Raw genomic sequence first — 25,635 nt, forward strand, 5'->3', positions numbered from 1 at the left:
GATGAAAAAATATGTATGCCCACTTCTGCAAAGAGACATTGTAAATAAATTTGGTGTATGAAATGGATAATTTCTCCAAAATGTAGTAACATAGGTGGGAGATTTCCCAGCCGACATGTCAGATATCTTTTAGTAAGAATCAGCAAGTGATCGGCTAAAGCATTTATGGTAACAATATGCGAAAAAAGCAGATGCCAACAAATATATTACACAGGTGTAATGATATCAAAAGAATTACCTGGGAATATTAAAAATAAAACAAGATTTTATCACCTCAAATAGGTGATAAAAAAAAATAAATACTTGCCTTTTCTGATCCGAGCGGAGAATCGCTTGAATGTCTTCTCAAAATGTAAAATTATTCTTCAGATAAAAAGAAATACAAAATAGAAAAAAAGCCAAGTAAGCTAGTAGTATGTTTTGAGATCCAGGGAATAACTTGCTTGGTACCACTGGATGCACATCCCCCCTGGCTGTTATTCTTCATCTTACGTTATTTTTTTTCATAACCTCACAACATTGCATCATACTGAAGAACAGTATATATAATACGCTTTTTTCATTATCACAAAGCTATCATCAATGTAGTTACAAACAATAAAAAAATGCATAATATACAATTTGAAAATTTGACAAGATTCTTGGAATAGAAGCATTCAGCTGTTATACGTGCTACATATTACCTAAAAAAATTCATAAAACAGACATCCAAATTATTAAGCAAACATAGGTGCATCCAAATGAAATCAGGTTAAACAGAAAAAGAGCACCACTTTAATGACAAAGGACTTGTGCATGGACTCCCTTTTCCATGTTATAATATGGAGATGATGTATTCTAAATCATATAAAATGACAATGCTTACTTATAGGTTTGGCACTATTGGAAAGAAAGTGGCTATACATATATGCTTATTTTGTTCTTTTTGTCAAGTGACTGACTGAAAGCGGATCTGTCGGCTGAATATTCTGCCTATATTCTGCAACATATAACAGCTACAGGTCTGTACTGCTAGTGACCAAAATGGCACAAACTATCTTGCGTTTGGCTTACACGTATTCCTCTTCTCACCAATGGCATAAAATTGTCACCTATTCACAGGATAAAGGATAAGTGTATGATTGCAGGGGACATTTAACTGCTGGGACCCCCCTCCCCACAAAAACAGGGTTGCAAGTCTCATCAAAATAAAGAAGCGATCACACAGGTGCACCACTTCTACCATTCACTAATCCCCCGATGCTGTGAATATGAGATGAGTGTTATATTGGGACAGCCCCTTTAGGGGACAGCTCCTCTGCACATCTCAGGACAAAAAGCATTTATTGATCTGGATGTACACATTACACGGCTGTGGCTCCTAATATATTTCTAGACAACCCATGTTTATATGTTCTTTTAGGGTATATTCAGGACATAGTATGGTTCCCTTACTGGTGAATCCACCTCCATTAGCCAGACTGAAAAGGTGCTAAGAGTGGTTGATGCTTTAACAGACCCAACCTGTGCATACATGGTCATTCTTAACTTTCCTCAGCAATACCAGCTGGTCATCAGGGTTCTAGAAGCCAGAACTGTGGTAGTCATCTGAGAGAAAAGGGTTGCCGTGATTAAGCAATACCTTTAAGTCTGCCATACACACAAAACTGTGATTTTACAAATATTTATTTGGCCAATATCTCTCTCTTGGCTACAAAGTACACAATTAGAATGAAAACATGGTGCCACATATCCGGAAGTGGCTTAAAAAAGGGTTGAAATCCATTATGCACCATCCTTTCTTCTCCTGAAGTATGATATTGAATATGACTGAAGGAATATCAGGAATAAAAATTAGATGTTCACTATACAAAAATATGTGTGTCATAAAAACAGACTTTTGTTTTCCTCTAATTCTTTGTAAAACATATTGGAAAAGGCAAAGTATCATTGTATAGGTGTTACACAACCCTTATGTGTATTTATATTTACTTTTAGTATAATTTTGAATCCGATTGTTTTCCCAGATAGACCCACAGTACATATGTGCAGACACATGCCTTCTGCTTGGATTTGCCTGCCCACTGATTTGTGTACATTCTGTATAAGTCTAATATATGAAAACATCACAGTTCATGTTTTTAAGTTCCACCTTTTTTAAGGTTATACATATTAGTCTGCCAAGCCCTAAACAGACCTTCTCCATTAATTGTCATTAGAGCTGGCTTTCACCATCCTTCCTATCTACTTGTAAAACCCAGCACCAATGCATTGTACAACACTGACATTTCCAAGAGAGAAATCATGTATCAAGTCTTTGAAAGAGTCATTTGTTACAACTACCCCATTGTAGAAATATTTTCATGTTAATAGTGGAAGAAAGAAAAACAGGAATGCAACAAGAACAATACATTTGTATACTTAATGAAACAGGCCTTTAAATTAAAATGCTTCATTAAAAACAACATAATGGGCAATGGTGTTTTTATAAAGTAAAGAACATTACAATACGCATGTGCTAGAACCTGAGAAATAACTGTAGTAAGCCTTCCCTCACAGGCCGCTGTAGAAAAAGTAGATTTTTTTATGCTTACCGTAAAATCTCTCTTTCTCCAGGATCCATTGGGGGACACAGAGACCCTGGGTATATCTTGCTGACACTAGGCATACAAAAAGAAAGTCAGCCCCTCCTGGCAGGATATATCCCACCTACTGACTCTGTGCTAATCAGTTTAGTCCCAAAGCAGTAGGAGAGGACCGACAGAGAAAGAAACCAGCAGGTATCCGAGGGAACCAGACAAAAAAGGAACCAAAAACCAACCCCTCGGAAAGAAAACCGAACCATAGCAACAAACACAGTTAGTGGGTGTTGTATCCCCCAATGGATCCTCCGAGAAAGAGATTTTACAGTAAGCATAAAAAAAAACTACTTTTCTCGGTCGGCTCCATTGGGGGACACAGAGACTATGGGATGTACCAAAGCAGTCCCCGGGGTGGGAAAAATACCCAACTCAGAATCAGGCAGAAGACTTAGCCACTGCCGCCTGCAACACTTTGCGACCCAAACCAGCGTCAGCTGACGCAAATGCGTGCACTTGGTAGAATTTAGTGAAAGTGTGCAAGGACAACCAGCTGGCCACCTTACAGACTTGCAAGGCCAAACCCTATTGCGGAGCGCCCAAGAAGCCCCAACAGAACGCATGGAATGCGCAGTCACCCTTTACAACGGTAAGATTCCGCGATGGCAGAACGGATCCACCGCAAAATGGTCACTTCGGAAGCCGGAAGACCCTTGCGACCACCCTCCAGAATCACAAAGAAGGAGTCACCCTGCTGAAAGGAGGAGGTGACGGAAAGATAGATCCGGACAGCTCGAACTACCGTCCAGACTATGAAGGATGGATGGACTATAGATGGAGCTGGACAAAATAAAGGAAGAACGATCTCCTCGTTCATGTGAAATGGGGAAACCACCTTGGAGAAAAAGGAGGGAGGTGGCCGAAAAACCACCTTGTCCTCATGAAGGACCAAGAAGGGAGAGCAACAGGTAATCGCGATGAGGAGAGGTTTGAACGGAGCCTCCCTCAAAGCGCTAAGCACCAGGTTGAGATCCCAAGGAGGAGTGGGAGACTTGAATGGCGGAGCCGCATGGACCACTCCCTGCAGGTAGGTGTGGACATGAAAATTGGATGCCAACGGCCGCTGAAACAGAATAGAATGAGATGACAAAAAAGGAAAAGCGTCTCAGCTCACCTGGGGCGTGCACGGCTACCTCCAACCAAAGTAGAAAAAAGTAGAAAAAGGCCAGCACGGCTGAATGAAATCTTCAAAACTTTATTCACGAATCCTCGTTAAAAACCTTCATGGTGGCAGAAAGACACGGACATATACAAAAATAGAAATATTGCACATGGAAAAACAGTCCCAAACAAGGCTGACGCGTTTCAGGTTGCTATACCCTTACTCATAGCTATGAGTAAGGGTATAGCAACCTGAAACGCGTCAGCCTTGTTTGGGACTGTTTTTCCATGTGCAATATTTCTATTTTTGTATATGTCCGTGTCTTTCTGCCACCATGAAGGTTTTTAACGAGGATTCGTGAATAAAGTTTTGAAGATTTCATTCAGAATGAGATGACACTTGACCTTTAAGAGAGCTGAGTGCCAAGCGCTGATCCAGACTAGATTGTAAAAAGGCAAGAAGGCGCGGAAAGGAAAAAACGACCAGGGAGACGGCCTCACAACACCGGAAATAGGCTCGTCAAGTGTGGTGTTAAATCCTAGCGGAGGAAGGCTTCCGAGCCCGAACAGGAGAAAACCCCCAAGCTCTCAAAACCATGGTTTCAACGGCCACGCCGTCAAATGCAGCGACAGTAAACTGGGGTGGCAGAGAGGACCCTGGGAGAGCAGATGGGGGCGAACTGGAAGATGCATGGGTAAGTTGGCGACCAGCTGAATTATGTCGGCGTACCACGTGCGCCTGGGCCAGTCTGGAGCCACCAGAATGGCGGGAACGCCCTCCTCCTTGAGTTTCCTCAGAACCCTGGGCAGGAGAGGGAGAGGCAGAAAGAGGTAGGGAAGACTGAAGGACGACCACGGGATGACAAGTGCATTCACCACTAGAGCCAGAGAGTCTCGCGACTTTGCGACAAAGCAAGGAACTTGTCTGATGTGGCGAGATGCGAAGAGATCCACGTCCGGGTCCCCCAAAAATCGCAGATCTGCGCAAATGTCTCCGGATGGAGAGACCACTCCCCCGGATCCGCAGAGGAGTGGCTGAGAAAGTCCGCTTCCCAATTCTCCACATCCGTGGATCGCAGAGAGGGCAGGAACTTGAGTCTCGGCCCAGAGCAGAATCTTTTAGACCTCCTCCATCGCCGAGCGACTGCACGTGCCGCCCTGGCGACTGATATATGCCACAGCCGTGGCGTTGTCCGATTGGACACGAACCAGACGACCCTGTAGGAGGATCTCCCAGTGGAGGAGGTAAAGAAAGATGACATGGAGCTCCAGAACATTGATGGGAAGGTGAACCTCCTGAGGGGACCAGCGACCCTGGACAGTGAGGTCCTGAAATACACCTCCCCAACACAGGAGACTCGAGCCGGTGATGACAACCTGCAAGTGGAGGGGAAGAAACGACCACCCCTGGAGATGGAGGGGAGAGTGGAGCCACCACCGAAGAGACCGACGAAGGGGCTTTCCAAGATTGGGAGGGCGACCTGTTGGAAAGGACCGAAAGGAAGCCGCCTTCAGATCGGAGCGGCGAGGTTTGTTCTGCAGTAGCAGAGAAATTTTACCCCCAGTAGCTTCGGAAAGAAGTTCATCTAGGCGTTTCCCAAAGAGCCGAGTACCAGAGAAAGGCAAATCTGTAAGAGATTTCTTCGAAACAGCATCTGTTTACCACGCCTTCAGCCACATGGAGTGATGAATCGCAACCAAGTTACCAGAGGCAAAGGCCGTGCATTGGGCTGACTCCAAAGTCGCCGCACAAGGAAGGACCCGGCCTGAGAGAGTTGACGAATAAGGTCTGCAAAGTCCTCCCGAGGAGCACCAGACAGGATGCCCTGCCGTAGCTGAGAAACCCAAACTGAAACTGCCTTGGACACCAAGCGGAAGCGAAGGTGGGTAGCAAGGAGAAACCTGCCGCTTCAAAGGCAAATTTCGCCAAGTTCTCGATCTTCTTGTCCGTCGGATCCTTAAAGGATGCTGCGTCTGCCAGAGGCAGGGTAGTAGATTTGAGAAACTGGAGGATCTACTGCAGGAGTCGCTGTCCACTTGGAAACCAGATCCAAAAGGAAAGGGAAATTGAGCTTGAATCTTCTTGGTTCCCTGGAAACGTTTGTCCGGGTGCTTCAAAGCCGCGTCCAGTAAGACATCAAATTCAGCATGAGATATGAAAGCCTTGGGGGAAAGCAGAAAAGTTGCGAAAAGAAACTTCTGGATCAGGATCAAGGTAATTGCCGATACCGATAACGTCCAAAATCGTGAATATCGGCCGATAATATCGTCCAAACCGATAATCGGTCGATCCCTAACCGGTGAGCTGGTGAAGAGGAGCGTGACCTATGGGAGAAGAGCCTGGCGAAATTACTTTAGGCGCTTGTGAGAGCAGTGGGAGTGGGGGTCAGGAGAGACCAAGCGGGACTCCCTGGGGTTCGTGCGCAGGAAAGACCACTCTAAAGGCCAAAGCCACTGATCTGGAGACCCTAGCCAGATCGGAGATTGACAAGGAAAGGGAGAAAACCCACTCTGGGGAGGGGAGGACACCATGCGTTCCAGAGGGACATCCTGAGAAGGCGGCACAGGGGGGAATGGAGTGTGTGGTATAGCAGGCGGGACAGGTGGATTCAGTGAAACTACTGGGCATTTTGGTCTTGCAGCTCACACAAGAATAGTAGGTGACCAAGCCTGCGGTCGCCTGTCTGGGGGGGGGGTGTTCGGGTCTGGGGTCGGACATAGGTGCTAGTAAGAAATAGACAGCCAAGAAAATGGAGCAATCTCACCCAGGTCCTGTGTCCCGTGGCTGGTGCTGAAGAAACAGAGTGCAGCTGTACTATGTCCTGTGGCTGGAGCTGAGGAAGCAGGCAGCAGCAGAGGAGAATCTGAACGCTGAGCAGGAAGGGAGAAGGAGGGCAGGGAGAGCCGCCAGCACACCCGTGGAGCGGGGAGTGGACAGAGCTAAGTCCCTGAACAGGCCGCAGCCTCGGCCTCAGTTAATGCTCTCGCCGCCTCGCGCAAAAGTGGAGGTCCAGGCTGCTGTAACACTGACTCCAACATGAGATGCGCCAGAAAAGTAGGCGGCGCTGGGAGGGGGAATAGGGGATAGAGCTACTCCAGTAACCCTGACTATCCCGAAGGCTGAGAGTCCCAGAGGCCTAGACATGTCCCAGAACTTAATAAAAGAGAGGGAAACCCACTTGGTGTCCCAAGGAGAGGGGCCCAGGAAAAGACGGGGGAAAAAGGTAAAGGAAGAAAGGGGGAAGGGGGGGGGCTTAACCTGTACATACTCAACTAGGGTGTCTTCAGCCAGCTATGGTCACCTGCGTCATATCAGGCTGAAACAGCGGGACAAGCAGGGAAGTTAGGGGAACACAGACCAAAGGTGCAACCCCAAGCGCTGACCGTTGGCAGGAAGGGGTTAACGGTGCATACTCTATGCCCCGAATATGGGGGAACAGGTAGCGCCATGCTCCTGAACCCCCACCTAAGAACAAGAAATAAAAAGGAGAAAAAAAAAATCTAAAACAGGCCCTAGCTTAAAAAAAAAAAAAAAAAAAAAAAAAGACCAGGTCTGGAGAACTCCAGGCCTGTGTCTGCCTCCTACTGCTAAAACTAAGCTAAAACTTATTAGCTCAGGGTCAGTAGGCAGGATATATCCTGCCAGGAGGGGCTGACTTTCTTTTTGTATGTCTAGTGTCAGCCTCCTAGTGGCAGCAATATATACCCGTGGTCTCCGAGTCCCCCAAGGGAGCCGACTGAGAAATACACATTAACTTTCTTTTTACATATACATTATATGATTTGTATGTACATATACAAAAAGCAGTACGAAATTGATTAAAAAATTCATGTTAACACTGCAGATTCCTGTAAGAAATAGTCCTGTCCCTAGCTGCACTATTACATACATTCATTGTTCTGTTGAAATGCAGTGCATATTCTTGTCCCTGATCTATAAAACTGTTGGCAGCAACACAAAACTAATGGCGCTCAGAGATAGATGGTGAGGCTGCATTCTCCTGTACATATAGCCGATTATTAGCTATGGCTGAACAGAGAAAACTGATAAAAATTGGCAACAATGCATAAGAACAGAAAGTACAATATATACAATATACATCTTGTATACACACTGGACACCTTAGCGTATTGCATAGAACAGGGAAACCCTTGCCCGAAACAGATCTTTAAGCTGAACACATCAACAGTTCAAAGTACAGAATGTTCTGTATGTCTGGGATATGTGGACTTTACAGATTATTGCTATGGTCCTTACACTAGAACAACCCAGAAGGGTTAATGAAGAATTTGATGAAGACATTTTTTTCCAGCAACCCCATAAACGTAACATAGAAGAAGGAAATCATCCTACAAAATGGCAGTACACTGCGCAAAACATTACAATACATGGGCAATATGTACAGTGTCACAGAAAACTTTTTAAAAAATCAATCATCTGCCTTCCAGTTAGTAAGAAAGAACTGTTCTGTCTTAATGAAAAAAAAGTCTCACACAGTTCTTTCACATTAAATGACTTATTATAATATAGGGGATATACTTCTCAGATGTATAAGGAATTGCATAAACAGAAAATGACTACACTAGCAATGTGCAGTTTAAAGGGGAACAAGCAAAATGGCTTTCCTGTTTGCAGATTGAATGCTGCAGCTTCACTGCTCCAGGGCCCAATGACAGTCATGTCCTGAGTACTCTCAGGTCATGTTTTATTGAAGCAGAGGATGTTGTCTAACAGATTCAGATAGGTTTGGGGCAAGCTTGGTCACTTCTGGCAAGAGCTGCCTATCAAACAAAAGTCTGTGTAAATCAAAAGACAAGGATACTCTGTCGTAATGTTACTCTAATGCTTACAGAGATGTAAAATAAAGGCACATTGCACAACTCCAACATTGTGGTTCTCAGCAAGGAGATGTACTTCCAATTACTTTCTGGAAGTAAATCATACTATTTTTATTGAAATCATTTCTATTCTGAACCAGAAGCATTGTTTTACTTGGCACGAAAAGTCCAGATGACTATGACTACCCTGTCTGATCACAACCCTACTCTACACTAGAAGATGGGTACAGGTAGGTAAGGTCTGCTGCTGCACACCTCCCTCTAACATTGACTGCATTCACCACTGTGTATTACATTTGAAGCATTACATGAAGCATACCTATACTTTGCTAGCAGTTTAAAGAGCTTGTCTCACAATCAATTCTAATTTCCTATCCACAGTGCTTGGCTGGCTGCCTGCCAGTCCCATAGACTTTGAATGGAGCAGCACTGTGCATGCTCGACTGTTGCTCCTTAAAGATGGAGGACATGAATCCTCATTCTCATGATCGGTGGTCAGACACACATTGGGGGAGATTTATCAAAACCTGTCCAGAGGAAAAGTTGCTGAGTTGCCCATAGCAACCAATCAGATCTCTTCCTATATTTTTAACAAGGCCTCTGCAAAATGAAATAAGTAATCCGATTGGTTGCTATGGGCAACTCAGCAACTTTTCCTTTGGACAGGTTTTAATAAATGTCGCCCAGTATGTCTTTTATGAATAGGTTGTGTGGATTGTGGGACAACCTCTTTAATATAGAAAAACGTTTAATAAATTATACATTTAATAAAGGTGATAAACCTAGCTATGAGGAATGCTTACTAAATGGACAGATATCTATCTAGCTGGCTTGTCCACGGGATGACTACAGATCAGATCTGCAGATTACAATAACATAGCAGAAGCAGTGCTTAACTGTATGTACAGTGGTCCCTCAAGTTACAATATTAATTGGTTCCAGGACGACCATTGTATGTTGAGACCATAACTCTATGGAAACCTGGTAATTGGTTCTGAAGCCACCAAAATGTCATCCAAAAATAGGTAAAAGCGAGGAATAAAGAAATATAAGTAGATAACTAATACAGATAAAGCAAGTCCTTACATATAAAAGTAAGAAAGAGCTGCTGGGAGCTGTAAATCTCTGTCAATGTTTCCCAACCAGGGTGCCTCCAGCTGTTGCAAAACTACAACTCCCAGCATGCCCGGACAGCCAACGGCTGTCCGGGCATGCTGGGAGTTGTAGATTTGCAACAGCTGGAGGCACCCTGTTTGGGAAACAATGGTTTAAGTAGAGGACAGGAGCTTCTTTAGGGTCCTATACAGTACACACAGTGTCCAAAGGAGAAGCTAACCCTGTAACAGGTAAGGAGTAGTACAGAACTTGTAGTTCCTCCCTGTACTGTAGGGGGCGCTACCAGACAGCCAGTCAGTGCTTGCACCTCATTAATAGAGGCGATTTACCAGATAAATGCCCATTCTGATTGGTCAGTTCTTCCAGTTTTGACATGTCTCACAGATCTGGACTGTCCGTAGCATTGTATGTTGAGTCTGCTTTCAAGTTACAATGGTCCAGAAAAAAAACATTGTATGTTGAAACTATTGTATGTTGAGGCCATTGTAAGTTGAGGGATCACTGTATTTTCATATGGCAAATGTGAAGTCATCTGATCATTGTTCTTGGTCTGTGGCGCCTCAGCCACACAGAGAAGCACTATATTGGTTTGGTTCATAGGGGGTAAACGCATCAGTTATGACCAGTTATACTCCTGAAAGGAATGAAAAGGAAACTTCCTTCACAAGTTCTATGGAAATAATCCTGCCACAAATAAGTGAGAATAAGTAAGATTACCAGGTTGTAATACAGTACACATGCATCACTGACACTAATGTGGTTCTTGTCAAGGGATAACAACTAAGAAAGAAAAGATCAGTCACGATGTTCTGTTAGGAAGGTAAACTGAAAATGTCACTATAGATGTGTCACGCTCTGCCTCAATGTTCTGCATTATAACTTCACTGCTGTCACCTTTCTTCTATAAAATGGAAATGGCTTTGGCAGTAAGCCTTTTGGTTATGAAAAAAAAAAAATGGTTAATGAACAATTTTGAATGGATTTGTACTCAGATGTTACTTTTCTTTCCGTCGACAAGCACCACAGTAGTGATAAACAACAAAAGAATACTGAGGTTTCCAGAAAAATACTTTACATATTTAGTGTCTGCATTATTTTACAGAGGAGGTATATTATAGCCACTGCAAGCTTCTGCACAATAGGAATCAAAAGGTAGAGTCAGCTCTGAGGTAAATCCAATATTGTCGCTTGTGCCCAATGCTCCTAATACTTCCCTTGTTTGAGTCTTTCAATATGATAACATAGTTTCAAGGCTGGGCCAAGCTTCAGTCCCATATATTTCATTATCATATCACTCCGAAGTAACAAAAAAGCAGGTCCATCAATTTCCTGCAGGGAGATAATCATAGAATATAGAATTCATTTACTGTCACATAAAAAATGCTGAGATTATTAATACAGTACATAAATGTTACAACTTGTCTGTTACTGGGAGATTTTTGGAGGCCATTGGAAAGGAAGGCCAGCTTGTTTTCACTTGCTGAATGGTCACCCAAAATGCTGATTATAGTGCAGAAAGTGTGAGTGCTATATGCTGCTAGTAAGCGACTGTCACCTCATGTGTAGCAGAAAGCAAATTAAACAAGTCTGAAATTTATAAATATTACTTTTTCAGGAGGAATGACCAGATAAGTAGGCTTAGGGCACCCACAAGGTTACTTTTATAAGGACATCTTATTTATACAATGTTGCTTAAAGGGGTATTCCAGGTAAAAAAAAATTTTTTTATATATATCTATCAACTGGCTCCAGAAAGTTAAACAGATTGTAAATTACTTCTATTAAAAAATCTTAAATTCTTCCAATAATTATCAGCTGCTGAAGTTGAGTTGTTCTTTTCTGTCTGGCAACAGTGCTCTCTGCTGACATCTCTGCTTGTCTCAGGAACTGCACAGAGTTGAAGAGATTTGCTATGGGGATTTGCTTCTACTCTGGACAGTTCCAGAGACACGTGTCATCAAACAGCAGTTAGACAGAAAAGAACAACTTCAGCAGCTCATAAGTATTGAAAGGATTAAGTCGAAAAAGGAAGAAGCGTCACTCCAAAATAAGTAGAAAAAAGTGGTGGTTTATTCACCCATCATGTGAATAGTGCTACGTTTCAGTCTTCTCAATGAGACCTTTCTCAAGCCTAACACAGTTAGGAACACAGTGTCGGTTCCTTCCTGATTACAATATTGAAAGGATTAAGATTTTTTAATAGAAGTAATTTACAAATCTGTTTAACTTGCTGGAGCCAGTTGATATATAGAGAAAAAAAAAAGTTTTTTTTCCTGGATAACCCCTTTAAAGCTACACATAACTGTCCATGCATCTCAGAGGTGACTGCCTGGTAGTTTGCTGCTGGTTTTGCACTGATTGCGCTTCTTCTGGCCTCGTATCATACATGCGGGTAACCATTTTTCTCTTTGAGTTTACTATATTGTGACTAAGTTCTCTGGTTCCCAGCACCGCCTGACTTGCATGCTTAGGACCCCGATCTCCCGCAGTGACCTATGGAAGTGTTGTTACCCTACAGTCCTTGTCATCTAAGCAACAATAGTGCCACTTGATCTCCCACTGTATTATTTGCTTCTAAGATGACTATGGTGACTATAATTTGATCGATAGACTCAAAAGAGGCTTTCTGAATGAACTTGCCCACTGATCAGCTGATGGTCATAGGTCTAACTAAAAGCTGTTGCATATTTTCTGCTGCAGTAGAATGTATCATTATATGGTGTATCTTTAAACAAAAAGGTGACCAACCATGGTTGTGACTAGTCTGCCACAGTGGGGTTCACTCACAGAGATTGGGGAACCCCAGGTGCATCATGGTTTCTACTGCCTAAGTGGGTAGGACCAATACAAACTTCTGTAGTGGATAGACTTCGTAGGACTATTTTGGTACATACAGCTGCATGTACCAAAACTATAGTATAAGCATTCAAAACAGCTATTTAACCTAAATATTACAATAAGTGTATGTTCCACATGTATGTGCTTAAAAGCTTTTGAAATATATGGTCACTGAACACTGAAAAAATTACATCCTTTTAACTTGGTGAAAAGCTGATGGCTACTTATGTCTGCATGCATTCTAATCAAGTAAACCATGTTTTTAAAATGTATGTATGATTTTACCTCACAGGAATAAATATTTTTGTAAAGATACAAATGATAAAAAGTGCTCAGAGTCCTCAGTAGTTACTCAGTAGTAACTGAAAAGATGATGACAAATTGCAAACTTTTGAGGCTATCTAGGTCTCATTATTAGGAATGGTTGGAATAATGAGTAAAGCCGTAATTAAGTCTTAAAGGGGTACTCCATGAAACGGAACCCATAGCCCATACTTTCCCTCTCCCGTACCTATTTATTTGTCTAAATATCATTCATTAGCTATATGCAGCTGTTTCCCATCTTTAAGTTGTCATTACATGCAGGGAGTGAGGAAAATACGAAATCCAGCCATCAACTGTGTCTGTCCAAGTCCCTCTCCTGAAAGCAGCCCCTACCCTCATGAGAGACACACACCACGTGGTTTCTGCCCTGCACTGATGAGCCATGCTCTCTGAGCTGCAAGGTGTGTGTGCCGCCTTAGCCAATCACACACTGAATCTCTCTCCCCACAGAGTAGGAGAGTGGGGCTTCTCTCAAAGAGGGAGTTTGAGGGCAGTGAGAGGAGAGCTGCAATGGCTGCAGGGAAATGCAGCATCATGCTGGAGGGAGAGGAAAGAATGGCAAAGAATATCAAGCAGCCAGAAAAGACAACAAGGGCCACAGAAACCATGCAACCTTTTTTTTTTTTTTTTTAATATGTACTTCCCTGGAGCACCCCTTTTACTGGATTCTACACTTATTACTAGTAGTTCTCTTACATGTTTCCGAAAGAGTTCGGCATGAGGCGCCAATGTTTGGGGATCTGCTTCCTTTACAAAGCGTATAACATCATCCACAGACCAGGAGGCTGGAGGTTTACTTTGTGTTTTTGAGGAATCACGCTCAGAAGAGTTGATGTCCGGGCCTGTGGTGGAACTTGCCGCTAAGAAGACAAGAGATTTGATTTTGAATTTGCAGGTCCAAATGGTAAAAATCATGTATTTACAACTTTATTGTCCACTTTTTATTACCCTTCCCAGAACAACGTGAGTCTTCAGCTTATGCTCCCACAACTACTGGTAATTACTAAAACATCATGCAGACAGGAAGAGAGAACATCTTCAAGAAACCTGTGGTTTTCAATCCATTAACACAATGCCTCTCTAATCTGTGCTAAAGCTATGCTTATGAGTAAGCTGGTGCAAAACAAAGGGTACTTTTATTCCTGGGGAACAGAATAATAAAAGGAAAAGAGGCTAACAATTCCAAATGCTTGTCTTGTGATAATAAAAAAAAAAAAAGATTTATGATAATTAATAATAATTAAAATGAAATACCTAATAAAGCCCTGTGTTTCCATGAACTACTGATTTTAAACTTTTCCCCTGGTACTACAAACTAGAGTCGGCATCACTGCCCACTCACACGATGGCAGTAGACTGTACTGACTTCTAAGATAAGGCGCCATCACAGTCTTAAGGAAACAGACTGCGGCTTTCCGTTATGAAACATGCGCAGAAGAGGTGGTATAAAATTACAACATATATCACCACAGCTACTGCTATGATTATACAGGACGCTTTTAGCCTGAAGTGTGAACTTGGTGAAGGGAAAAATAAACAGTCAGGGCTGAATAAATTTCTTAGCACCTGACATTATATATACAAATATACCCTCCACCAAAGTGTCCTATTAATAAATCAGGGTCATGAATTAATTACATGCATCTGTGGAAAGTCACTTAATTTTAAAATGGCAATAAAGGGACATGCCAATAAAAGACATTTCTGGATGTCATGTTTCTCTGATATTTCTAGAAGGCAATATTATTTATAGAATATGCTCAGAGTTCTGTATTATTGTATTCTGTATCTTTAAATGGCAAGAAGACAAAAGAGAGTTGCATGCTATCACAGATATAGTAGTGCATGATTTTTGCTATGTTTACCTTCAATCCTCCGATGCATCCGGTTTCTGCTAGTTTCATAGTAGCAGCTGTTTCCTGCCGAGCTTGAGGATGATCTACGTACCAAAGGAGTGGTGTTTGAGGTAGGAGTCATTGGCTGGGGAGAAGGCCTGTAAAATGCAGGTGTGATGCCTGCTGAACGGTACTCCGTTGTATTATGGGGCGAAGAACTGGGTGGACTGACAGCATTGAGTGCTGAATCCATGGATTCCTCAGAATATCTGTGATCTTTTGGAGTTTCATTCTCTTGCAGCGGCAAGGTTTCAGCTGTTGGAGAAAAGGTGTGATAGAGCTGATTTACTGCATACAATATTAGACAAAACACAGACTAAACTGCAAGAAATGTAGACTACAAAGGCTGTCTTCCTCAATATGTTTGGCACATTATTTGTATCAACCTAATTTTATGCAAATACCGTTACAAAGTACCGTATTTATCGGCGTATAACACGCACTTTTTAGGCTAAAATTTTTAGCCTAAAGTCTGTGTGCGTGTTATACGCCGATACACCCCCAGGAAAGGCAGGGGGAGAGAGGCAGTCACTGCCCGCTTCTCTCCCCCTGCCTTTCCTGGGGTCTAGAGCGCTGCTGTCGGCCCTTTTCACCCCCTGGTTATCGGCGCCGCTGCCCGTTCTGTCCCCCTGACTATCGGTGCCGGCGCCGATAGCCAGGGAGAGAGAAGCTGCGCCGACAGCCAGGGGGAGAGAAGGGGCGCTGCTCCAGGCCTCCGTCGTGCGTCCCCGGCGTCATTGCTATGCGCTGAACGGCGCAGCGCATAGCAACGACGCTGGGGACGCACGACGGAGGCCTGGAGCAGCGCGGACCCGACTCAGGTAATTATGCCACCGGGGATGGGGGGAGGCAACGGGGCAGCGGCGCCGGCAATGGGTGCACCTGCCCCTTCTCTCCCCCTGGCTGTCGGCGCCGCTTCTCTCCCCCCTGGCTATCGGCGCCGGCACCGATAGTAAGGGGGACAGAACGGGCAGCGGCGCCGATAACCAGGGGGTGAAAAGGGCCGACAGCAGCGCTCTAGACCCCAGGAAAGGCAGGGGGAGAGAAGCGGGCAGCGACGGCCTCTCTCCCCCTGCCTTTCCTGGGGGTATATCGGGGTATACACGCGCACACACGCACCCTCATTTTATCATGGATATTTGGGTAAAAAAACTTTTTTTACCCAAATATCCTTGGTAAAATGAGGGTGCGTGTTATAGGCCGGTGCGTGGTATACCCCGGTAAATAACTATTCTTCAGTGATCTAAAAGTGTATAGGAAATGGTTACAAGGGTTGTCGAGTCTGGTAAACCTGTTGTAGGCAGCACCTGCACTCAGCTATTACCAAAATGATTACCTCCTTCTATCAGCCCTACAAGAAAACAGAAGAATTGCGGAGAACTCTTTGTGTATACAGTCAACATAAAGGGATTATAAAGACGGCCCGTCTTCACTCTCTGTTGTCTGTTGTAAATTAGATCCAAACATTCAACTTAATGGCTACACAACTGTTCTGTTAATGCTACATAGTCTGTAGCAACAATAAAAGCAAGTATGTAGCCAAGACTTCCTGGACTATATAGCTACATATAGATATATTTTTTTATGGCTGAATGAAAACAAGAATTTTACACACGGACAACGAGATGCTACCTTCTGATGGGTGTGCTTCTGTCCTTGGTAACTTCGGAGAAAGCGGAGCTGTGTAAGATGGAGACTCATGAAGAATTCTCTTGCTGTTCCTGTCTAACATTTCATCTTTTGCTTTAAAAATAGCAGAGATAAAGTAAAAAGTCATAAAAATGATGTAAGCATTTCTAACATCTAACAGCTTAGATTCCACGGTTGCTATAAGGCTAAGTTTCCACTTGTTTTTTTTGTGGCAGTTTTTGGAGTACTGCCACTGCAGTTTTTGAGGCAAAGTCAGAAGTGGATCCATAAGGGAGGAGAAGTATAAATCCTTCCTTTATATGTCCTATTTCTTTTGAATACATTTCTGGCTTTGGCTCAAAAACTGCAGTGGCAGATATCCAAAAACTGCCAGAAAAAAACCAAGTGGAAACGTTGCCTCACACAGACAGCCCCAACTGTGTATTTAGTGGAGTTTGCTTGACTTAATTTCAGAAAAGGGTTGATACTACAAAATGATCTTGCCTAAATACAAGATCAGTGGTAAGTTATAATAAACATGAACATGTAGATTACCATCACCAAGAACATTTTATCACTTGCAACATTACAGCCAATGTAAAGGCAAGCCAGAGATTTCAAAAATAACTGTAGGCTTTGTAGCTAAATGGTAGATATGGATCACTAGAAACACTGAAGAAAACAAATAGCAGGTATTCATCACCTATAGATACTGACTGTTTTTGAGCTCATGACATCGCTTCACTATTTATGTTCTTCCTTCCAATAAATAGGCTGTATCATCTTGTGCATGAATGTTTAGTAATAAAGTAGCAGACAGTTCTGTTTCACTAAACGTCACCACATGTGACATGCTGGTACAATGGTTGTTTAATCAGCTTAACTAAAGATAACCAAGTTTAGTCAAAAGATACCCACAGGTATAAAGAATAAAAGTGGTGGTCTGGTGAAAATCTACTTATCCCCTAATAATATGAAATAATGCTGGAACACCCCAACCAACCCCGCCCCCCCCGCGATTTCCTGAATGGGACTTGGCTCTCTGAGAGGAGCACATGCTGCAGACTGAATGCACTCCAATCATTCTCTGTGCCAAAGATACCAAAGTGCTGTACTCGGATATCTCTGGCGCTCCCATAGAAATGAATGCAGCGCGTGCCATCTGCAGCACGTGCTCCTCTCAGAGAGCTGGGTCTCGTTCAGGAGATTTCGGGGTGAGGTTGTGTTTGGAGTGACAGCGGTCGGACCCTGTGCGATCAAATACTTATTCCCTATCCTTTGGACTACAGCTTTAAATAGCACACCCACATTATCACATTGTGACTGCTTCTTGTTATGCAAGTGTAAAACAAAAAATTGTGAGATTCTTACAAGTTTTGCTTCTGTCGAAGTCTGCTGGGCTCTGCACTCCCCCCATGTATGGGCTGAACGGCTGGCTACTAAACAGATTATCACAATGCAGGCTGTGGCATAGTTTTTCTAAGAAGCGCAATACAAACGATGCACTGTTGACCGATGGCAGATGAATGGAGTGCACCTCCCCATCAAAAGAAGCTGTGGAAGTAAATAAAGCAAGGTGACTAAAAATCACAACCCTGAGCTGAAGAAAAGAAAAAGCAGCTACCAAATTACCGGAAAAAAGAAAGAATAGGCAATACATTTGTGCTGCTTAGGAGAGCATACATTAAATAGGTTGGCCATTGAAAGTCCCCAGATAGAAATAGTAATAAGATGTAAAGTAAATATCTCTGAAGGAAAATAATTATTACAAATAGATACAATGGGTGCATCACTGCTCTTCTATAATAATATAGCACATACCTGTTATAACTTCTCCTCCATGATGACCTGACTTCAGGAAGCCAAACACTACTTTAGATTGGTGTGCACAGTCCACACAGGCTTGTACTGCCAGCTGCAACACTATGTTCACTGGGCCCGGCCCAAAATGATCTGGTAGTTGTAGTACTTTCTTCCTATCCAAGTGAGGGCCACAGTTGCCATGTTTGTTCACGTAAACACAAACTAAATATGAGAAAATATATTACAACAGGTATGGGTTGCAATGTCTATAGAGATTTGCCGTCACTTTTCACTAGTTTGATAACCTCAGAAGGAGCATAATGGAGAAGAACATGGAAAATGATGTCTTATTTTCACCCAAACAATAATTGCTGCTATAGCTAAATGGTCATTCAGCCTATTATGTTTCTTAGTTATGATTTCAGATGTCTTCATATGCTAGTGTAGCAGTGCTGAGTTACCTGACAGTTGTCACATGCTGAGTTTACACATGTATGGCATCCCTGGGCTATTCCAGATGTAATGCTGGATGCAACAAGCTCAATCTTTTGCATCTGAAGTCCTATTAATTGCACTATGGGCTAAAATTGTTGTCATATTGTTGTCCCCCCAGCGTGCTTTCACTGGATACAAAAAAATGCTTGACAAGTGTGTTGGATGGCTGGATGAATGGGAACGAGCCCTTACTACAATAATAGTTTAGGGTTATCAGAGTTATTATCAATCATGCAACACCGATTAATCTAGTCTACCAAATTTGGAATATAAATTGTAAATACAAATACATATTGATTTATTTATTTTTTTAAACCGATACAGCCCAAAGTAGTTACCTGTAGAAATCACAGTCATTGAAGAATTTGTGATGCCAACAGCATCTTTTATCATTTGAGATTTACTGAGGTCTCCATCAGAGTTAGAAGGTGGAAGGGCTGAATGTAATGGCAGGATCTCTTTCTGGAAAGATGGAAACAAAATAGTTTGCAATAAGTGGGGCCACACTATGTGACTTAGTTATTTCTAATTGGAAGATAAATGAATGTGAAATCTGCACACACTTAAATAAACAAACATTGTCTAGGAGAAATGTATGTATCAGGAAAGCTATTATTCAGCCCTTGGCACAGGGAAATTGGAGGACGTGCAATAGAAAGTGGTGGTGTCTTTTGCCTGAGGAGCTGGCAAGAACACACAAAGCATTTATTGGTTACTGAGGGGGTGGGGGTGCACGCCTGCATAACATTTTAATAATCCAGAATACTTTTTCCAATATCACCAACCACTGAACAGTAATCTGCTTTGAACATAAAACAGACCGACACTATTAGTAAGATGATATCAATAAGATTGCCCTTAATTTCTAAATTATGTTCTGAACATACACTGTAGAGACTGTACAATGAGATAACAGGTAAAGTTGCTTGCGTGAGCACATAGGCTTCACCATCACCTGCATGCAAATAACTACAGTAAATTACAGCCTGTCATTCATTTAATAGTATGGCAGATTGGAGATGAAAGCAGAGCTTGGTCCTTTCTATCAGGCTGCTTCTATGATTCCTGTATTGATAGCTGCAGCCAATTACTAGTCATCAATACACTGAAAAAAATCTCTCTCCTCTCAAGCTGGTCTTAAAGTGGACCTGTCAGCCAGTCTACTACTAGATTTAATCTGTGATGTATACAGGCCATTGCCCTACAGAGCCACATTCTCCTGGAGGAGAGCATTGTGATCACTGCCAGATCAGCAGTAGATTCTACTACATTGACTGCCTAGGATCAGGAATATAATTGCATGAGGTGCGTCCAGCACACTTCATCATGAGTCGCTTCCGCCATGCTTTTACTACAGCTGATGTTTCTGGGGGGCCTAGTGTGGGTATATACAGTGCACTACATACAGTGTTTTTGTTATCTTCTTTGTATCTCAAAGACCACAGAATTAAACACCACAAAGGCCATAAAAACAACTATACAAACTTCAGGTGCAGCTGTATACAATAATCACAATGGGGGAAATTTATCAAAACCTGTCCACAGGAAAAGTTGCCCATAGCAACCAATCAGATCTCTTCTTTCATTTCTCAGAGGCTTTTTCAAAAATGAAAGAAGCAATCTGATTGGTTGCTATGGGCAAATCAGCAACTTTTCCTCTGGATGGGTTTTGTTAATCTCCCCCAATGTGTGTAAAATGAATATAGTACAACTTACAGTAGTCAATCGTGCATACGTTAAATAGTATTAATGTCCTTTGTGAGATTTTGTTTGGAACATTGTGGATGCCCTACTACACCCTAATAAACATTGCAGGTCGCCAAAAGAATGCTTTAGAATAAATGAGGCCTTGTTAGTGTCCTTTAAGTCAAAGTGTTTTCTTCCAGCACAAAGAAAAAATAAGATTCTTTGTTAAAACTCAGAACTGTATTAATCCATATTAGAAACTACAAAGTACACGGTAGCACAAAATATGTTTTTCTTATAAGCACACCTTAACCCCTTAAGGACGCAGGGTTTTTCCACTTATGATTTTTAAAAGGTGAGGAGGAAAAAACAAAACGCTTTAAATTTTGCACCTAAAAAGCCATATTATGGCTTATTTTTGGCGCCACCAATTCTACTTTGGAGTGACATTAGTCATTTTACCAAAAAATCAATGGCGAAATGGAAAATAAATTCATTGAGTCACAAAATTTAAGAAAAATGTCATTTTGTGATTTTGGGGGCTTCCGTTTCTACGTAGTATATTTTTAGGTAAAAATGACACCATATCTTTATTCTGTAGGTCCATACGATTAAAATGATACCCTACTTATATAAGTTTGATTTTGTCCTACCTCTAGAAAAAATCCTAACTACATGCACGAAAATGTATACGTTTAAAATAGTCATCTTCTGACCCCTATAATTTTTTTATTTTTCCACGTATGGGCTGGTATGAGGGATCAATTTTTGCGCCGTGATCTGAAGTTTTTATCTGTATAATTGTTTTGATTGGACTTTTTGATTGCTTTTTATTAATTTTTTTGTACTATAAAAAATGACACAAAATACGCTATTTTGGACTTTGGAATTTTTTTTTGCGCGTACACCATTGACAGTACAGTTTAATTAATGATATATTTTTATAGTTCAGACATTTCCGCACGTGGCGATAGCACATATGTTTATTTTTATTTACACAGTTTTTTTAATGGGAAAAGGGGTGTGGTTCTTATTTTTATTAGGGAAGGGGTTAATTCATCATAAGTAACTTTTTTCCACTTTTTTTTGCTATGTTATAGCCCCCTCTAGGGGCTACAACATGCATTACATTGATTCCTAGCACCGATTATCGGCATAGAACTACATGCGGATGCAGGGATGTGGAAATCCTATCGCCCGACGCCCGGGACAAGTAGTTTTGGGCGCCGGGCAGGTGAATTGTTCATAGATTTAGCCCTGTATCGGGCTAGCAGGGACAGACCGACTTCCCCCTTATTTTTCTTTAATGTCGGTGTGAGGCGCAGGAGCCGATGGAAGTCTACACCTCACACCGGGGCTCAGAGTGTATGGAGGGGGCGGCGGCCTCCAGCTGACTGCAGAGTCCCCTTATCTCCCCTCCCGGAGGATGAGGACGCAGCGCAGAAGACACAGCAGGGTGAGAGAAAGGATGTAGACAGCTCCGTGCACAGCTCCATCCCCCGCACACAGCTCTATCCCTCCCCCTGATCTGTCTCCACAGGACCTAATCCACCACCGGGAGGTTGCTTGTTTGCACGGGGAAAACACAGAGCACGGGGGGACGGAAATCTCACCTCACACCGGCGGTGACTACAGCTCTGATGTCCACTCATGGCCAGCCCAGCTGAGGAGGCCGAGAATGCAGGCGGCGGCAGGAAGGGTGGTTGTATACCGTATTTATCGGGGTATACCACGCACCGGCCTATAGCACGCACCCTCATTTTACCAAGGATATTTGGGTAAAAAAAGTTTTTTACCCAAATATCCATGATAAAATGAGGGTGCGTGTGTGCGCGTGTATACCCCGATATACCCCCAGGAAAGGCAGGGGGAGAGAGGCCGTCGCTGCCCGCTTCTCTCCCCCTGCCTTTCCTGGGGTCTATAGCGCTGCTGTCGGCCCTTTTCACCCCCTGGTTATCGGGAGAGAAGGGGCAACGGTACCCATTGCCGGCGCCGCTGCCCCGTTGCCTCCCCCCATCCCCGGTGGCATAATTACCTGAGTCAGGTCCGCGCTGCTCCAGGCCTCCGTCGTGCGTCCCAAGCGTCGTTGCTATGCGCGGCGCGGCGCTCTGACGTCATGCGCCGCGCCGTTCAGCGCATAGCAACGACGGAGGCCTGGAGCAGCGGAGCAGCGCGGACCCGACTCAGGTAATTATGCCACCGGGGATGGGGGGAGGCAACGGGGCAGCGGCGCCGGCAATGGGTGCCGCTGCCCCTTCTCTCCCCCTGGCTGTCGGCGCCGCTTCTCTCACCCTGGCTACAGGCGCCGGCACCGATAGTCAGGGGGACAGAACGGGCAGCGGCGCCGATAGCCAGGGGGTGAAAAGGGCCGACAGCAGCGCTCTAGACCCCAGGAAAGGCAGGGGGAGAGAAGCGGGCAGCGACGGCCTCTCTCCCCCTGCCTTTCCTGGGGGGGTATCGGCGTATAACACGCACACAGACTTTAGGCTAAAAATTTTAGCCTAAAAAGTGCGTGTTATACGCCGATAAATACGGTATGTATGGTGTGATTGTATGTGTGATGTATGTATGTAATGTATGATGGGGGCGCAGCGGCAGGTGTAAGTATGATGTGTGCATATGTATGGTGTATATCAGTGTTTCCCAACCAGGGTGCCTCTAGCTGTTGCAAAACTACAACTCTCAGCATGCCCTGGGCATGCTGGGAGTTGTAGTTTTGCAACAGCTGGAGGCACCCTGGTTGGGAAACACTGGTGTATATGTATGGTGTGAGTTTATATGTGATGTGTGTAGGATGTCTGTCTATGTGGGATGTGTATGTAATGGATAATGTGTGTGTGATGTCTGTCTATGTGGGATGTGTATGTAATGGATAATGTGTGTGTGATGTCTGTCTATGTGGGATGTGTATGTAATGTATAATGTGTGTGTGATGTCTGTCTATGTGGGATGTGTATGTAATGTATAATGTGTGTGTGATGTCTGTCTATGTGGGATGTGTATGTAATGTATAATGTGTGTGTGATGTCTGTCTATGTGGGATGTGTATGTAATGGATAATGTGTGTGTGATGTCTGTCTATGTGGGATGTGTATGTAATGTATAATGTGTGTGTGATGTCTGTCTATGTGGGATGTGTATGTAATGTATAATGTGTGTATGATGTGTCTGTGTGTGATGTGTATGTAATGTATAATGTGTGTGTGATGTCTGTCTATGTGGGATGTGTATGTAATGGATAATGTGTGTATGATGTCTGTCTATGTGGGATGTGTATGTAATGGATAATGTGTGTAGGATGTCTGTCTATGTGGGATGTGTATGTAATGGATAATGTGTGTATGATGTCTGTCTATGTGGGATGTGTATGTAATGGATAATGTGTGTATGATGTCTGTCTATGTGGGATGTGTATGTAATGGATAATGTGTGTATGATGTCTGTCTATGTGGGATGTGTATGTAATGGATAATGTGTGTATGATGTGTGTGTGATGTGTATGTGATGTGTATGTAATGTATGATGTGTGTGTGATGTCTAAGTGTGATGTGTGTATGTGATGTGTGTATGTGGGGTGGGCAGCGGCAGGTGTATGTATGATGTGTGCATATGTAGGGTGTATATCAGTGTTTCCCAACCAGGGTGACTCCATCTGTTGCAAAACTACAACTCCCAGCATGCCCTGGGCATGCTAGGAGTTGTAGTTTTGCAACAGCTGGAGGCACCCTGGTTGGGAAACACTGGTGGATATGTATGGTGCGAGTGTATGTGTGATGTGGGTATGATGTCTGTCTATGTGTGATGTGTATGTAATGTATGATGTCTAAGTGTGATGTGTGTGTATGTGATGTATGATGTGGGGTGGGCAGCGGCAGGTGTATGTATGATGTGTGCATATGTATGGTGTGAGTGTATGTGTGATGTGTGTATGATGTCTGTCTATGTGTGATGTGTATGTAATGTATAATGTATGTATGTATGTTGTCTAAGTGTGATGTGTGATGTGTATGTAATGTGATGTGTGTATGTGATGTATGATGTGGGGGGGCAGCGGCAGGTGTATGTATGATGTGTGCATATGTATAGTGTGAGTGTATGTGTGTATGTAATGTATGATGTGGGGGGGCAGTGGCGGGGGTGTGTGTATGTATATGGGGGCAGTGGCTGGTGCATGTATGATATGTGTATGCATGAATGTTTTGTATAGGAGCGGACTGTCACGTCGGGCATTAGGGCAGTTGTGCCATCTAATTTTATTTATTTTTAGTGGCAGACGCACTAAATTACACCCCCAGAATCACACCTCCTTCATAATCAACCGCCAACCAAGAACCCCACGGATGCACGCAAACACACCCGAACCAAAACTACAACTCCCAGCATGTTGGACCATAACCTAAACTGTAGAACTATAAAGTGCAACATGCTGGGAGTTGTAGTTTTGGTTCGGGTCAGCTGCAGAGCCATAGGCTGCATCAGGGCATGCTGGGTGTTGTAGTTACTAACTGCAATTCCCAGTATTCCTTGACACATCCTATGGCTCTGCAGCTGACACGAACCAAAACTACAACTCCCAGCATGTTACACAATAACCTTAACTGTACTACTATACAGTGCAACATGCTGCAACACCCACACAACCATAGGCTGCATCAGGGCATGCTGAGAGTTGTAGTTATCTAGTATCTAAATGCAACTTCCAGCATTTTCTGACACAAAATGCAGCACATAAACTGGAGAAGCAGAACACCCCACAGTAACACATAAGTCCCTATGAAGACTGAAAAATTGTGATTAAAATATTTTGAAAAGTGCGTATATATGTGAATAAGCCCCTTTCCTAATAAAAGTTTCCAATTTTCTTTAAATAAAAATAATGTACAAAAATAAACATAAGTGGTATCTCTGCATGTGGAGATGTCCAGGCTATTAAAATATAATGTTAATTAAATCGTACGGTGAACGGTGTAAATGTAAATAATAGTCCAGAATTGTTCATTTTTGGTCACTTCATATGAGAAATTTTTTATGAGGTGATCAAAAAGTTATATCTAAACTTTTCTGGGCTTGTCTCGGGTGTAAGAGGAGCTACAGCTAATATCCTGACATGCTGCGATCACCTATTAAACCATTAGATCAGCGCTGTCAGCAGTGTCTAAAGGAATCTTATATCCATCCCTGGTGGTCTAGTGGGGGGATCAGACTATTTTGGTTGAAATTATTTTATCTACCAGGACAAGTGGATTTTCTTGAGGGACAAGTAGATTGTGTTCCGCTTTAGTCCCTTGGAC

General features: G+C 43.1%; 1 protein-coding gene across 9 annotated transcripts in view; it reads right to left on the bottom strand.

The window, feature by feature from the left end:
- Positions 1-5,102: 5,102 nt before the first annotated feature.
- Positions 5,103-25,635, bottom strand: part of SCML2 (Scm polycomb group protein like 2) — a 99,115-nt gene continuing 78,582 nt past the window's right edge. For 8 of the 9 annotated variants that reach the window (XM_056556832.1, XM_056556833.1, XM_056556830.1 and 5 more), the window contains 7 exons: positions 18,997-19,120; positions 18,182-18,385; positions 17,732-17,914; positions 16,364-16,474; positions 14,702-14,986; positions 13,533-13,696; positions 5,103-11,003 (listed from right to left, as the gene is read on the bottom strand). In XM_056556832.1, coding sequence (XP_056412807.1) covers positions 10,878-11,003; positions 13,533-13,696; positions 14,702-14,986; positions 16,364-16,474; positions 17,732-17,914; positions 18,182-18,385; positions 18,997-19,120 — 1,197 coding nt within the window. In that variant the 3' untranslated portion in view covers positions 5,103-10,877. The remainder of the gene's footprint in view (positions 11,004-13,532; positions 13,697-14,701; positions 14,987-16,363; positions 16,475-17,731; positions 17,915-18,181; positions 18,386-18,996; positions 19,121-25,635) is intronic. The other variant, XR_008888706.1, reaches the window with a different exon arrangement.

The sequence above is a fragment of the Hyla sarda genome, chromosome 2 (genome assembly GCF_029499605.1).
Source record: "Hyla sarda isolate aHylSar1 chromosome 2, aHylSar1.hap1, whole genome shotgun sequence".
Lineage (NCBI taxonomy): Eukaryota > Metazoa > Chordata > Amphibia > Anura > Hylidae > Hyla > Hyla sarda.